This window comes from Hylobates moloch, unplaced genomic scaffold, assembly GCF_009828535.3.
Source record: "Hylobates moloch isolate HMO894 unplaced genomic scaffold, HMol_V3 SCAFFOLD_13, whole genome shotgun sequence".
In the NCBI taxonomy this organism is placed as follows: Eukaryota; Metazoa; Chordata; class Mammalia; order Primates; family Hylobatidae; genus Hylobates; species Hylobates moloch.
In genome coordinates, this window is record NW_026652288.1 from 39,882,255 (window position 1) to 39,899,531 (window position 17,277).

The 17,277-nt window shown below is 42.0% G+C and overlaps 2 protein-coding genes across 15 annotated transcripts in view; both read left to right on the forward strand.

The window, feature by feature from the left end:
* The window catches only part of ZNF585B (zinc finger protein 585B), a 74,983-nt gene extending 64,717 nt beyond the window's left edge, over nt 1–10,266 (forward strand). For all 10 annotated transcript variants that reach the window (XM_058426745.1, XM_058426744.1, XM_032173112.2 and 7 more), the window contains one exon: nt 1,206–10,266. In XM_058426745.1, coding sequence (XP_058282728.1) covers nt 1,206–3,223 — 2,018 coding nt within the window. In that variant the 3' untranslated portion in view covers nt 3,224–10,266. The remainder of the gene's footprint in view (nt 1–1,205) is intronic.
* A 6,354-nt stretch (nt 10,267–16,620) lies between these two features.
* Nucleotides 16,621–17,277, forward strand: part of LOC116480776 (zinc finger protein 585A) — a 64,695-nt gene continuing 64,038 nt past the window's right edge. For 3 of the 5 annotated variants that reach the window (XR_009209390.1, XM_032173111.2, XM_032173110.2), the window contains exon 1: nt 16,621–16,697. The gene's annotated coding sequence lies outside the window, so the exon portion shown is untranslated. Of the gene's footprint in view, nt 16,698–16,871; nt 16,988–17,277 lie in introns of those variants that run through there. The other 2 variants (XM_058426741.1, XM_058426742.1) reach the window with 2 other exon arrangements.

The following is a 17,277-nucleotide window of genomic DNA, read 5'->3' on the forward strand; positions in this document are numbered from 1 at the left end:
TGGTGCGATCTCGGCTCACCGCAACCTCTGCCTCCCGGGTTCAAGCGATTCTCCTGCCTCAGCCTCCCACGTAGCTGGGATTACAGGCATGAGCCACCACGCCCAGCTAACATTGTATTTTTAGTAGAGACGGGGTTTCTCCATGTTGGTCAGGCTGGTCTCGAACTCTCAACCTCAGGTGATCCGCCTGCCTCAGCTTCCCAAAGTGCTGGGACTACAGGTGTGAGGCACTATGCCCGGGCTTGTTTGTTTTTGTCATTGCTTTATTTTTATATTTCATCTGATGAGGTTTGAGTTTAATCATTGTCTTTAGTTTAGGACACACTATGACCATGAATGTGGGTGAAGATTCTCTCTTATTTTATTTTTGTGATAATATCCCCTTTTCTCTCTTTCCCCTCACCCATCTCCCTTCCCACCAGAAGCCACTCTTTTGTATAATGGAAGCATTTTTTAATTCATGCATTTTGTAAAATTTAAAGTGAATTAGGGGCATGGATCATTAGTCTATATAAATCTTACTATGTTACATATCATGTTTTTTGCCTTTTTCCATGTCTATCCATGGTGTTATCTGTTCATCTAGTTTATTTCTTTTAACTGCTGAATTGTTCCCCAGAATGTTTCATTTAAGTAGTGTCACACCCTCCTCATGAAATTACCCACCCTTACCCTTTTCTCTGTGTTCAAGCTGGATAAGCCATTTTTACCTTCCCCTGTAGCCTCTGCTAGCTGCTCTATAAGCAAAAAGTGACTTATTATCCCTTGAAAAGGGGCGTTTGGATTTCAAACCTTATTACAGGGAATCTCTGGAAAAAAAAAGACTTCTTCCCACAATGAAAGGGAAGATGATGATAGAGATGATGTGAGATTGTATTTCATTCTAGAATAACTGTGACAGATTGATAACCAGATAGAGTATTATCAGAAAAGAAAATAAGTATCTAAGTGATGTTGCTTTAATCAAGAAAATATTGACTACAAATAGGCATTATGAATATAAGGCTATCATAAGAATAATTCATGTGAACCCAAACATTTTACATCCCCCTAAAAACCCTATCAGTGTGACTCATTTGGAAATGGCTTGAAGCATAATTTAGATCTACACATTCATAATAGAAACGATGCTTCAAAGAATGCTAAGAAGAGTACTAAATATGGTAAAATATCTTTCTATACTTACTGTGAATGTACTCCAACAGGAGAGAAATTATGGGACCATAATCAACATAGAAAAATCATCGGTTATAAACCAGCTTCCTCTCAAGATCAAAAAATTTATTCTGGGGAAAAATGCTATGAGTGTGCCGAATTTGGAAAGAGCTTCACCTGGAAGTCACAGTTCAAGGTACATCTGAAAGTTCCTACAGGAGAAAAACTCTATGCATGTATTGAATGTGGGAGGGCTTTTGTACAGAAGCCAGAATTCATCACACATCAGAAAACCCATATGAGAGAGAAGCCCTATAAGTGCAATGAATGTGGAAAATCCTTTTTTCAAGTATCGTCTCTTTTCAGGCATCAGAGAATTCATACCGGAGAAAAACTATATGAATGTAGTGAATGTGGGAAAGGCTTCCCTTATAACTCAGATCTCAGTATACATGAGAAAATTCATACTAGAGAGAGACACCATGAATGCACTGACTGTGGCAAAGCGTTCACACAAAAGTCCACACTCAAGATGCATCAGAAAATCCATACAGGCGAGAGATCCTACATCTGTATTGAATGCGGACAGGCCTTCATCCAGAAAACACAACTGATTGCACACCGAAGAATTCATAGTGGAGAAAAACCATATGAGTGCAGTAACTGTGGCAAATCCTTCATTTCCAAGTCACAACTTCAGGTACATCAACGCATTCACACAAGAGTGAAGCCGTATATATGTACCAAATTTGGGAAGGTCTTCAGCAATAATTCCAACGTCATTACACATGAGAAGGTTCAAAGTAGAGAGAAATCTTCCATATGTACTGAGTGTGGGAAGGCCTTTACCTACAGGTCAGAGTTGATTATTCATCAGAGAATTCACACTGGAGAGAAACCTTATGAATGCAGTGACTGTGGAAAAGCCTTCACTCAGAAGTCAACACTCACAGTGCATCAGAGAATTCATACAGGAGAAAAATCGTATGTATGTACGAAATGTGGACTGGCCTTCATCCGGAAGGCACACTTGGTTACTCATCAAATAATTCATACTGGAGAGAAACCTTATAAATGTGGTCACTGTGGGAAATTGTTTACTTCCAAGTCACAACTCCATGTTCATAAACGAATTCACACAGGAGAAAAGCCCTATGTGTGCAATAAATGTGGGAAGGCATTCACCAACCGGTCAAATCTCATTACACATCAGAAAACTCATACAGGAGAGAAATCTTATATATGTTCCAAATGTGGAAAGGCCTTCACCCAGAGGTCAGACTTGATTACACATCAGAGAATCCATACTGGGGAGAAGCCTTATGAATGCAATACTTGTGGAAAAGCCTTCACTCAGAAGTCAAATCTTAATATACACCAGAAAATTCACACTGGAGAGAGACAGTATGAATGCCACGAATGTGGGAAAGCCTTCAACCAGAAATCAATACTCATTGTTCATCAGAAAATTCATACAGGAGAGAAACCCTATGTATGCACTGAGTGTGGAAGAGCTTTCATCCGCAAGTCAAACTTTATTACTCATCAAAGAATTCATACTGGAGAGAAGCCTTATGAATGCAGTGACTGTGGGAAGTCCTTTACCTCCAAGTCTCAGCTCCTGGTGCATCAGCCAATTCACACAGGAGAGAAACCCTATGTGTGTGCCGAGTGTGGGAAGGCCTTTAGTGGCAGGTCAAATCTCAGTAAGCACCAGAAAACTCATACCGGAGAAAAGCCCTACATTTGTTCTGAATGTGGGAAGACCTTTCGACAGAAGTCAGAGTTGATTACACATCATAGAATTCATACTGGAGAGAAACCATATGAGTGCAGTGACTGTGGGAAGTCTTTCACTAAAAAATCACAGCTCCAAGTACATCAACGAATTCACACCGGAGAGAAGCCTTATGTGTGTGCTGAGTGTGGGAAGGCCTTTAGCAACAGGTCAAATTTGAATAAACATCAGACAACACACACTGGAGACAAACCCTACAAGTGTGGCATCTGTGGGAAAGGCTTCGTTCAGAAATCAGTGTTCAGTGTCCATCAGAGCAGCCACGCTTGAGAGAAACAGTGTGAGAAAACCCCACTGAGGGTTGGGTCTGATTGTACACTGTTGCATGCATGCAGCAGAAAAATATGTATATTATTGTAAATAGAAATGACCACATCAGAATGTCACACATGACTGTTCTGGAGAGGGCCTCTGAGAAGGCACTGAATGAGGCGAGGGACCCTTCCTACATTGTCACCATCCCCAATAAACCTTGGGGCATTATTCATACTGACAAGGAACGGAGTCAATTTGGTGAATAGAAAAAGCCTTCTCATGAAAACTACAATAGAACACTGTTACCAAATTCTTCATAAGAAAGATCATATTATGGGAATGATAATCCTGTTTATTGTGGATTAGGTATAGTGCCAACAGTTTGAATGGTAAGACAACATAATATATATGATAGTGATGAACCCTTCTGTGAGTTGTTTGTTCCAGAACACACTGTCTAGTAGAATTGTGGGTATTTTCTTCTTTTGAATCCAACACAGTTGTGCATATCCAATTCCCCATTGAGTATTTCTATCAAGCAAGAGATACTGCAATAAGACAAACTCCCTATGTATTCAGACACAGACCTCAAGAGTATATGTTGAGTCCCCACTGTCATAGAAAAAGACTTGCATCCCCCTTCATTATCTGCCAGGACTGTCTCTGAGCCCCACAGGTTCTCAGCACACTGTGTTTGACACCCAGCACAGTGTTTTTTCTTTCTTTCTTTCTTTCTTTCTTTCTTTCTTTCTTTCTTTCTTTCTTTCTTTCTTTCTTTCTTTCTTTCTTTCTTTCTTTCTTTCTTTCTTTTTTTTTTGAGACAGAGTCTCGCTCTGTCTGGCAAGCTGGAGTGCAGTGGAGCTATCTTGGCTCACTGCAACCTCTGTCTTCTGGGTTCAAGGAATTCTCCTGCCTCAGCCGCCCGAGTAGCTGGGATTGCGTGTGCCACCACGCCCAGCTAATTTTTGTATTTTTGGTAAAGACGGGGGTTTCACCATCCTGGCCAGGCTGATCTTGAACTCCTGACCTCATGATCCACCCGCCTCGGCCTCCCAAAGTCCTGGGATCACAGACGTGAGCCACTGCGCCCGGCCCAGCACAGTGTTTTGTACAATCCCACCACCCTCAAGAAAGCCTCTGAGGTTAGGATTTTCAGGTCATCTGGGACAACTTAAATTCTTCCTTCTGCTATTAAAATTCTTCCCATTCAGTTGTCTGCCTCTTTTTTTTTTTTAATTGTTGCTGAGTTGAAGCCCAGCATTTTACTTTCCTTAATGATCTGACTTTCACAAGTTGATAACTCATGAAATCATTATCTTACATTATATGAGATATGAGATAAATCATAAATCATATGAAATCGATAACTCATATGAAAACCAACCCCACCATATGTTCACTGTCTACTTGTGTCCGTGTTCGTGCCATGCACTCCACAAGGACCTTCCCCGCCATGTGCCTCAAACATCAGTTCAGTTCCTGACTCAGGGCCTTTGTATTTGCCATGCCCGTTGCAAAGAGCACAATTCTTTATTTTATCTATGGCTTGTCCCTCATGTCTTTTTTTCCATGACACCTCCACACAGGCCTTCCCTGCCTGCCTGGTTTAAAATTCCAGCCCCTTACCCTTCCTCCTTTATTCTTCTCCCTAGCGCTTTCCACCATGCTGCCTGGTATATTTTGCTCATTTCTCTGTGGCTTCTACACTAGAAAATATTTCCCTTTTGTTCACCACTACGAGTCTAGACCCGTGACTGCCATACAGCAGGCATTCCATAAATGTACCTGTGGAGAGTTGACCCATGCTTGTTGTGTGACTTCTCTCTGATTTTTTTCTGTGTTGCAGCATAAGAAGCGCTAATAGGGAGAACCAACTTGCCTAAAACACACCAGGCTTTTTCACCTCTAGTCTGTACCTGGGCTGTATCCCTTCTCAACCCTAAAGCTAAAGTCATTGTAAACCTTTTGGTCTGATGCTAAAGAAGGGAAAACAGGTACAGGAAATCCCATGTGGATGCTTGCTTCCAGGATTCCCTGCCATGAGTCCAGAATCCCACAGCTCCAACGCAATTGCAAAAGACTCCCTGCTCATTTTTCCTCAGCATACACAGCTCTGCCCTGTCTCAGTTGCAACTCGACAGAGCCCCACTTACTCCAGAACCCAATCCACACACCTGCTTATCCTGCCCCGAGAGGAGTGCCTGAAGCCAATAGCAGGGAACTAGAGCAGACATGGGTGGATCTTCATTGGATATTAGGTGTCTTGCCCTAGATAGGCAGCAGTGGCCTTACAGATGCTGGCAGATGATCTGATTGGATGCACAGTTGCTGGGTGGCCCCTCTGGAACTTGCAGAATGGTTTGTCTGGGGCCAGTCTATTGGCAGTTCTGGGAGTGGGAAATATTTGGGCTCTGCAGAGATGGTTTCACCTTTAAGAAGGGCAGTATGGGGAAGTGAAGATGGGGCCCAAAGGATAGAACATAGTCAAAGGAGCAGGGCTGCAATGCCCCTTTAATTCCCAAGCCTTAGTTGGGCAGTGCTTGGTGACACATCCCATTACCTCACCTTAGATCAATGTCTACTGAGGCATCATTAGCTCTGCTTCCTCACTTCTTCACAGTATCTGATGGCTCATCACACGCTGCTCAACATCTTAGACCAATGTCTGCTCACCCATTACCTCCCTTCACCTCATCCAGCACTGTATCTGAAGCTTCACTATTCTTCCTTCAATTTTGGATATTTTGTGACACAACATTATCCCCAACTTAGGACAATGTCTGCTGACCCTCAGGAGGGTGCCTGGAGATCACCTCTTCCTTCCTAACATACGCTAGAACAAGGTCTGGTCCCCTTCATTATTCCCATTTTACCTTACTCCTAAGTGTATCACTCCTCATGAATTCCAGGAAATATGGAGGAAAACACATTTCACTGTACATGACTTTCAATAATTTCTCCTTTATATTTATTGTAACGTGATATTTTAGTGCTGACATATATATGTATATGTACACCCATTTATATAAAAGACTAGTTTTTAGAGAAATTTTAGGTTCACAGCAAAATGGGGCAGAAGCTACAGAGATTTCCCATATATCCCCTACCCTCACGTATACACAGCCTCCCCCATCATCAACATCCCCCTTCAGAGTGGTACATTTGTTACAATTGATGAAACTACATTGACACTATCGGCCAAAGTCCATGGTTTAATTAGGGTTCAGTCTTGATATGCATTCTGTGGGTTGACACAAGTGAATAATGACATGTATGCATTATTATAGAAGGATAAAGAGCAGTTTCACTGTCCCAATAATCCTCTGTGTTTCGCCTACTCCCCTATTCCCCTGGCTATTTTCTTTTGTCTCCATAATTTTGCCTCTGAACCATAAAGTATGCAGTCTTTTCAGATTGATTTGTTTCACTTAGTAATGTGGATTTAAGTTTCTTCCATGTCTTTTCGTGGCTTGCTAGCTCTTTTTTTTTTTTTCCGCATTGAATAATATGCTATTGTCTGGATGTACCGTGATTTATTTATCCATTCACCTACTGAAGGACATCTTAATTGCTTCGAAGTTTTGTTGATTATGAATAAAGATGCTATGAACACCTGTGTGCAGGTTTTTGTGTGAACATGGCTAATATTTAAGGTCATATTTATTGAGGTATAATTTACATACAGTAATATTCACCCTTTTTAGTGTAGAATTCTCAGTTTTGACAATTACATCATGCAGTCAATACCACAGTCAAGACACAGAACAGTTCCCTCACTTCCCTACATTTCCTCCTATTGCTTTTTAGTCCATCCCTTTCCCCACCCCCAGCCCTTCATGATCACAAGCCCATTTTCTGTCTGTATAATTTTGCCTTTTCCACATGTTGTATAAATGGAGACATCCTGTGTGTGTCTCTGTCTTTGTATATATGTGTATGTATCTCTCTTTTTGAGTCTGACTTGTTTCATTTGATGTGATGTATTTGAGATCTATCTATATTGTTATATGTGATAAAAATGGAAAATAAGGTGATGAAAAGATGCTCGACATCTTTATCAAGAAAATGAAAACCACAATGAGATACCTGTACACACCTTTTAGCATGCCTAAAAATAAAGACATAATGCTGAGAGTTGGCAACAATGCAGAGCAATGGAAACTTTCATGCATTGTTGGTAGAAATGTAAAATGTTACATTCACTTTGGGCAAAAAGTTTGGCCAAAAAAAGTTGTTTTTTTGTTTTTTTTTTTTTTTGAGATGTTTTACTCTTGTTGCGCAAGCTGAAGTGCAATGGTGCGATCTCGGCTCCCCACAACCTCCACCTCCCAAATTCAAGCGATTCTCCTGCATCAGTCACCCGAGTAGCTGGGATTACAGGCATGCACCACCACGCCTGGCTAATTTTGTATTTTTTTAGTAGAGGTTTAGTTAGGGGTTTCTCCATGTTGGTCAGGCTGGTCTCGAACTCCTGGTCTCAGGTGATCCGCCTACCTCAGCCTCCCAAAATGCTGGGATTACAGGCGTGAGCCAGCACGCCTGGCCTTGGCAGCTTCTTATACTGTTAAACATACACTTATCATATGACCCACCAATCCCGCTCCTAGGTATTTGCCCTAAATGAAAAATTGTTTATATAAAAACGTGTACTCAAATTTCACAGCAACTGTATAATTGCCAAAATTAGGAAACAACCCAAATGTAACAGTGGGTGACTAATTAAACATCTATACAATAGAATACTACCCTAACATGAAAAGAAGTGATTTATTGACACTGGCTGCAACATGGATGAATCTCAGAAGTACTGTTTTATTTTACTATGTGATAATTTAAATGACATTTGAAAAATTATTAGATACTAGATTATAAATATAGATTTATGTATTTTAATTTTATGTGTGCATATCATACACTGTATATTGTGTTTACAGTATGTTAGCACATTATACCTACTACAATAAAATAGTTTCCATTTTATATAATATATAGTATCTATTGTATGATTATATAATTTTTATATTTTATATATCAAACTTTCATGTAACATTTTAGTTATTTCTACTTTTACATAATCACATTTAATGTTTATAGTATAAAGTTATAACTATAATAATAACAGGTCATAGCATTCAGACAGCCTGCAGTTGGAGGTGGTCAATATTTTTATTATTTGTCAAGAATCCCAATTCTGGCTGATTTAGCATCAAGGAAGCTTTCTCCAGCTTTGGGCTTTTGCACCAACTGTGTTCTCTGGGCATACTCTGCTTCCCCAGTGCCCATGCATCTTGCTTTCTTCTCCCATCTTTGAAAAGCATCCACCCCACCATTTGTATCTGAAGTAACACATCCATTGGGGTCACTTTCTGCTGTATTATTTTGTATATATTTGTGTTGCAGGCATCACCATCTGACTTGATACTAAATATTTCTTTTTGGTTTTTCATCCAACCTTTCCACTAGACCTCATGAGACCTGGACTAGGTCTGTCTTGTTTCTGCTGTGTCCAAGGCACCCAACATGGTGCCAGCACAAAGCAGACACTCAGTACAAGCTTGTTAAATGAGTTAATGAATGAACAAATGAACGAACGAATGAATGAATGAATAATAACAATAGTATTGACATTGACCAAATGCCCCACACAGATTGGCTAAATGCATGGGGAGGTGGTAGGGTTGGTTCCAGCTCCTCTAATTCAAAATCTAATGCCCCTCTCCATGCTTCAGCATACCCCAGCCCTAATTCCATGTGCGGGTGGTGCCCAACCACCCTGCCACCCTCCTCCCAAATATCCTACCTACATCCTTCGCTGGCATTCCACAAGGTCTCCCAACTCAGCCTCCTCTTGGTCACAGTGGCATACCATGTCGGTGGAGGACAGTCGTAAGGGACCCAGTGGCAGAGGTCTACTACCATTGGCATCCACCCCAGTACTTTCAATCCCGTACCCCATCATCAGTGCCATATGCTCCACCCCATTCACTGGAGCAGCCACCAGCAAATGTGGAACCTAGGGAGCAAGAGGAATGTGGCAGGGCCGAGGGTTCTGGGCCTCAGGCACTTCATTGGAAAATGAACGTGATGCAGTGTGGCAGATGATGATCCCGTGGCCAAAGTCAGGTTAAAGCCATGGTTGTCATGCACACTTGCCCTAATGCCAGAATGAATTGAGCCCTCCACCCTCAGCTTCAGTGAGGCTACTGTGCCCATGTGACTCTTATCTATGTTATATCCTACCCCACCCTATCCTGCTCTACTCCCCACTCCCCATATCATACCACTTACTCACTACAATACTTAATTCTACCTTATGTTGACTCTATTATTGGTTTTAAGTATAATTATCATAATTTATAACTAATATCACAATCTTTGTCACTATTTGTTACATGCCTTTAATTATTAAGATACCATGAATAATATATGAACTCTAATGCTAAGAAATCCTGTCCCTTCTAGTTTCTACCACCTTCAGATTGGAGTTTGCGTGAGCACAATAGCCTCAGCTCTAGAGGTAATGTTTTTCTCCCTCTGCAAAATCAACACAATTAGATTACTTCCTTAGTGATATTATTATGGTGTTATTTCAGTATTTATTATAATAATAGATATTGCTATTAAAACAAAAGCTGGTATTTTCTGTTTCCATCTGTGAAATAGGATAATGTAAACACCACATTAATACAAGCATTTATATTAAGTTTGTGACTATAATAAATGCCAATCCTGAGAACCCGGTGTGTTCTATTATACTCTGAAAAATGGGCCCATTTATAATGCAGTGTTGTCTGTCGCTGTGGTCTAAATGTCTGTGTCCCTTTGAAGTTCATATTAAAGCCTAATCCCCAGTGGGATAATATTAAGAGGTGGGGCCTTTGGCAGATAATTAGGTCATGAGGACTTTGCTCACATGAGTTGGATCAGTACCTTATAAAAGTCACCTAAGGGAGCTTGTCTGCCCTTTCCGCTATATGAGGACATAGCAAGATGACACAATCTATGAAGCAGGGAGTGCTCACCAGACACTGAATGTTCTGGCATCTTAATCTTGGACCTCTCAGCCACCACAACTATAAGCAATAAATGTTTCTTCTTTATAAATCCCTCAGTCTGAGTGTTTTTTTTTTTTTTTTTTGAAACAGGGTCTGGCTCTGTTGCTCAGGCTGGAGTGCAGTGGGGCCATCATGGCTCACTGCGACCTCAAACTCCTGGGCTCAAATGATCCTCCTGCCTCAGCCTCCTGAGTAGCTAGGACTTTATGCAAGTGCCTCCATGCCTGGCTAATTTTTGTTTGTTTGCTTGTTTGTTTGTTTGTAGAGATGGAGTCTCATTATGTTGCCCAGGCTGGTCTTAAACTTCCGACCTCAAGTGATCCTCTTGCCTTGGTTTGCCAAAGTGCTGGGAGTATAGGTGTGAGCCACCATGCCCAGCCCCAGTTTGTTTTAACAGCAATATTCACTATTATAATATTAAATTAACACCATAATTATATCACAGAAAATTATCACTAAATTACCCAAATGTTAGTGACTTAAACTGACTATAAGAACTCATTCTCTTGCATAGTCTCCGAGGACTGAAAATCTAAAAGCAGGTTAGTTGGGTGGTTCTGGCTCAGGAGCTCTCGTGAGTTTGCAATCAGGATGTTGACATGGCAGAAATGCGGTCATCTGAAGGCTGACTGAAGCTAACTCGATCCGATTCCAAGCTCGCTCACGTGACTATGAGCAGAAGGTGAAAGGCCTCAATTTCTCACCACAAGGAACCCACCACAAGAATACTTGAGTGTCTTCACCACATGGTGGCTGTATTGGTTACAGTGGTCACTTTTGTTTGTGAAAGGAGACTACATAGAAGTTTGACTATCAAGGAGGTAAGATTGATTGAGAACAATCTTGGAGGCTGGCTACCACATGGACATTGTGGTTACTTGCATTTGTTACTATTGTCATTGCAATTGATACCACCATTAGGAATGATGACAGTCTCGTAAGCCAGAGGGGAATAGTCTGCACATTGTAAGGTCTATCTGAGGTTAAATGATGTAGCACCTGGCCAGGCGCAATGGCTCACGCCTGTAATTCCAACACTTTGGGAGGCCGAGGCAGGCAGATCACCTGAGGTCAGGAGTTCGAGACCAGCTTGACCAACATGGAGAAACCCCGTCTTTACTAAAAATACAACATTAGCCGGGCGTGGTAGTGCATGCCTGTAATCTCAGCTACTCGGGAGGCTGAGGCAGGAGAATTGCTTGAACCCAGGGGGTGGAGGTTGTGGTGAGCCAAGATCACACCATTGCACTCCAGCCTGGGCAACAAAAGCGAAACTCTGTCTCAAAAAAAAAAAAAAAAAAGGTGTAGCACCCACAATAGTACAAATTGTGATGATGATGATAATAATGATGATGATGACGACTACAGCAAATTTTAGGTACGTGTTTAATGTATACTAGGCCCCTGTTCTAGACTCTTCAAATGTATAAACTCATTCAATTTACATAATGCTTGAGATAGGTACAATTATTATATTCACCTTTTCCACATGAATAATCTGAGTCACAGAGGAATGAAGGAGCTTGCCCAAGATCACAGAGCTAGTCAACAGCACAGAGAGATTCAAACCCAGGACAGATAACTACAGAGTCCATTATACTAACCCCCATGCAATGCTGCCGCTCAAAAGACATCACTAGTATGATCATTCACAGTCTCTGTTATAGTGTTGTGTATAATTCTGCTGTAGTTATAACAGAGTATAATAGTTATAGCTAGCTATAATGCTTTTCCTGAGAAGGCTGGTTAATCCTACACCTTCACTCCCAGCGCATACAAATGCATGCATAGCTGGGTGTGGTGGCTCACGCCTGTAATTCCAGCACTGTGGGAGGCCAAGGCAGGTGGATCACCTGAGGTCAGGAGTTCGAGACCAACCTGGCTAACATGGTGAAACCCCGTCTCTACTAAAAATACAAAAATTAGGCAGGCGCCTGTGATCCCAGCTACTCAGGAGACTGAGGCAGGAGACTCGCTTGAACCCGGGAGACAGAGGTTGCAGTGAGCCGAGATTGCGCCCAGCCAATTTGGAGGGTTTTTTAAAAAGCATATTCCAGGCCGGGCGCGGTGGCTCACGCTTGTAATCCCAGCACTTTGGGAGGCCGAGGAGGGCGGATCACGAGGTCAGGAGATCGAGAGCACAGTGAAACCCCGTCTCTACTAAAAATACAAAAAATTAGCCGGGCGTGGTGGCGGGCGCCTGTAGTCCCAGCTACTCGGAGAGGCTGAGGCAGGAGAATGGCGTGAACCCCAGAGGCGGAGCTTGCAGTGAGCCGAGATTGCGCCACTGCACTCCAGCCTGGGCGACAGAGCGAGACTCCGTCTCAAAAAAAAAAAAAAAAAGCATATTCCTGCTACCAATCTCGAGTAGCCTTTCTTCTATGTGTATCTGCACCAGTTTATACCTTGTCTTTTCATTCTCTTTACTATCACTTGATGAACAAAAATTATTATTTTAATATAGTCAGTTTTATCAACCTTTTATATATAATACTTTTTTGGTGTTCTGTTTAAGAGATCTTTCCATTGCCACAAAGTCTAAAACACATTTATTTACTAATATTTTTACTAAAAGTATTAAAGCTATGTTTTTAACATTTGAATCATTAATACACATAGGGTTGGTTTTCGCATATGCCAACAATTCAACTTCTTTTATTGTTTTCGGCCTATCCAAATTTTCTTCCTATACATGGCAATTTTCGTCTTTTTTTCTTAGTAAACTTCCTATTTTATTAAATTTTCAAAGGGATTTCTCAAAATATCCTTAGAATTCTTGAGTTTTAAATCTTTCTCTCAATAGTAATGTTCCTTTTTCTTTCTCATGTAGTTTTCTTCCTCTATTTTTTTCAAAATAGACTTTTTTAATTTTAATTTTTTTTTTCGGAGACAGTCTTGCACTGTCGCCCAGGCTGGAGTGCAGTGGCACGATCTCGACTCACTGCAACCTCTGCCTCTCGGGTTCAAGTGATTCTCCTGCCTCAGCCTCCCGAGTAGCTGGAACTACAGGTGTGCGCCACCACACCCAGCTAATTTTTGTATTTTTAATAGAGACAGAGTTTCACAATGTTGGCCAGGATGGTCTCGATCTCTTGACCTCGTGATCCACCTGCCTCGGCCTTCCCAAGTGCTGGGATTAGAGGTGTGAGCCACCGGCACCCAACCTTTAATTTTTATTTTAAGTGCTGGGGTACATGTGCAGGATGTGCAGGTTTGTTACATAGGTAAACGTGTGCCATGGTGGTTTGCTGCACCTGTCAACCCATCACCTAGGTGTTAAGCCCAGTATGCATTAGCTATTTTTCCTAATGCTCTCCCTTCTCCCACCCCACCCTCAACAGGCCCCAGTTTGTGTCACACTGGGAAACCAAACAAATTGTGTGACTCACTTTATTGTAGTGGTCTAGAAGCAAACCTTAAATATCTCTGAGGTATGCCTGTGTTTGTATAATACTATTGTTATAGAAATAAAAGGGTCTCAATCCAGATTCCAAGAGAGGGTTCTTAATCTCATGCAGGAAAGAATTCCAGGTGAGTTGTAGACTGCAGTGAGAAGAGATAGTTTATTGAAAGCTACTCCACAACAGAGTAGGGTGTCCTCAGAAAGCAAGTGGAGCAACATCTGTTAAACTTTTCTTATATAGGGGTCTTGTCTATGTAAAGACTAAAGTAAGCTGTGCCTACACGTGGGTGGCCTGACATTATGATAAAATTTATTAGTCTATTGATTTAAAGAAAACTATCACTGACATTTTAGTAAGTACATCAAAGTATAACTATAAGGATCCTGAAAGCATTTATTGTTACGGGTATTGGACATCTGAACTTTCTGTTGTTCTAGGAGTTTGTCCTTGCAGGCATTACTGGGCTGCTTCCTTCGCTATAAACATGTTAGGACCATGAGTTGTGACTTGCAATGAATGTGCCTTGCTAGTCTCAAGATGGAGCTGAACTTAAAATGGTGTCACTCTGGGTCTTCTAGGTTTCTTCTTCCCTAACACTATGACCACACCTGCTGTTTTCTTGATGTTTCCTTGCAAATGTTTTTAATTCCTTTCTTTTTAAATTAGAAATTTACTATGAAATTTTCACACAAATACTATGGAAGAGAACATTATAATGAATTCTGTCTACTTATCACCCTGCTTTAACATTTATCAACATTTTCTTGGCCGGGCGCGGTGGCTCAAGCCTGTAATCCCAGCACTTTGGGAGGTCGAGGCGGGCGGATCACGAGGTCAGGAGATCGAGACACCATCCTGGCTAACACGGTGAAACCCCGTCTCTACTAAAAATACAAAAAAATTAGCCGGGCGTGTTGGCGGGCGCCTGTAGTCCCAGCTACTCGGGAGGCTGAGGCAGGAGAATGGCGTGAACCTGGGAGGCGGAGCTTGCAGTGAGCCGAGATCGCGCCACTGCACTCTAGCCTGGGGGACAGAGCAAGACTCCGTCTCAAAAAAAAAAAAAAATTTCTTTTGCAATACCATATACCCCTTCTCAGTGGAGTTTTTTTTTTTTTCTCAGTGGAGTTTTTAAAGCTAATACCTAAATATTTCCACATGAATCTCTAAAAGATAAGTCATCTTCTTTTTAACAGAACTGCATTACTGACAAAATCAACAGTAATTCTTAGCCCCTTGGTAGAAATATGTGTTCACTAATGGACTTCCACAGATGTTTCCTTAGACCGTCCTTTGGGAGAAGAAAGAGAACCTGAGATCAGCAGAGTCTAATTCTCTAAACATATTTTTAAGTCCCAGAGACAGACATAACTGGCCTGAAGGCATCCAGCATGCCCACATCAGAGTGTAGGTTCAATTCCCTGAAAACAAGTTTCCCACCTGCTGGAACTGAACACATTGGGTAGATAATCTCCCACCACTGGCCGGGCGCGGTGGCTCACGCTTGTAATCCCAGCACTTTGGGAGGCCGAGGCGGGCGGATCACGAGGTCAGGAGATCGAGACCGTGGTGAAACCCCGTCTCTACTAAAAAAAAAAAATATACAAAAAATTAGCTGGGCGTGGTGGCGGGCGCCTGTAGTCCCAGCTACTCAGAGAGGCTGAGGCAGGAGGATGGCGTGAACCCGGGAGGCGGAACTTGCAGTGAGCCGAGATCGCGCCACTGCACTCCAGCCTGGGTGACAGAGCGAGACTCTGTCTCCAAAAAAAAAAAAAAATTTCCCACCACTGTCAGGTAGAACTTCCTGTCAGAAGCTGAGCTGTGAATAATGTTTGGGAGTTCACCAAGTGAAAGGAATTGTATCTTTACAAGTGCTCATCCACACCCTCCAACAAGGGGAGTAAGGAGGTGTTAAGCGGCTTCAGAATTTCCACAGAGGAGAAGCTAAGGGTCAGAGCCTGCACTTAAAGCTTCATTGACATTGTAAGGCGATTGTTATTAATTATATTTTAACTTCAAGGTAAATAAAAACAGTCTTCTTTAGGTGCTTTTAGTCACGTGTTGGACATACTAAAGACTATTAGTGTTGTTATTATTGCTGCCTACTATAGTTGCACTTGAGGTATTTAGTGTGGAGGGTAATGAGTGATTCAAATCTCTATTCACCTTCCCACCTGACCCAGCCCTTCAGAAGGGGACGCCCGGACTTCTCCTCCCTCCTCTGGTGGTATCTCCCAGGAGAGGATTGTATTAATACTATTGGACTTCTACCCTATTTCCCAAGGTGGTTTCTCCCATTAAAAGTTGTACCACCCTTCCTGCAGCCTACTACTCATTCAGATGTCTCTCAGACTTTCAGGGTGGTTTCACTCAAGAGATGACTCCCCTAGTGACCTTTCCACCTTTTCCCTGAATGACGTCTCTAAAAAATGGACTGTACTATCCTGATTCTTCCTATCATCTGCCTGTGGTTTCTCCCAGGATCGCCTTCACTTGGTGATTTTTCCCTGGCTCCTCTATTCCCTGGTGGTTTCTTCCAGCAGGTAATTATTATCCTCAGTGTCCTGCATTCAGAAGGGTAACTTAGCTTTTCTAAATATAATATACAGCGCCAGACCCACATTTCCAGTAACTTTCTCCTCCAGAATAGAAGCCTAGTCAGACAAGGGTCACACTCCAGCATCCTATGTAACTATACCTGCCTCGCTCTAGGAAACCGGGCCGGCGGCCAATTCCTCTGCTCTACGGAACGGATATGCTTCCAAGATGGCGGCCCACACCAATAAACACCATAAGGGCGCGGCCATGATCTCTGCCGGACAGCGCCACATTACGGAAACTGTGCGCTGTGTCTGCGCCCTGTTGACTGTTCGCTGAAACTGGCTTCCAAGTTTATTCAGAGCATGCGCCATATCAACATCCTACAAAGGGGAGGTGCTAGAAGTCGGACCGGAAGTGGAAGTGGTCCTCCAAGGCTTTTATGCCGCTGGTGTCAGGAGTATTTTCATATTCCAATACCGATAAATCTTTGAGGTGATTTTGGTTGATCACGATTGGGGTTTCTGTGGAGCCAGTAATAGGGGGTGTCGAAGTTGCCTGTTGAGTTAGTGATTGCGGTTTCAGGCTTCGGTGATGGGGTTCTGTGGCGTCCCTTGTTGATTGTGACGGATTTCTCGGGTCATTGATGGAGCTCTTTGGGATGAGGGATTGAGGTTTGGGGGTCAGTGATGGGAGTCTGGTCAGTGACAGAGCCTGTAGGGTCAGCTATGGTGATCGGTGAGGACTGTAATCAGCTTGCTTTCTAACCTGAGTTGAAAGTTCAGGTTTTTAATTTTCAGTCTTCTTTAATATAAAAATTCTCAAGTTTTGGTGAATCTTTGTATTAAAAATTGTTCAAATCTAAGTTTTTTTTCATTCATCCATGAGTTATTTAGAAGTTCCTTTTTTGTTTTAAGTAATGTCTGTTTAATGCTCAAATTGAAAAATTGCTTTATTACCTAGTTCGTGGTTAGTTTTCACGAATGTCACATCTATTACATAAAAACAGTGTACTATGTTCTCTAATTGTATTGTTATAGATATTAATTAAGTATATATTCGAAAAGTATATCTG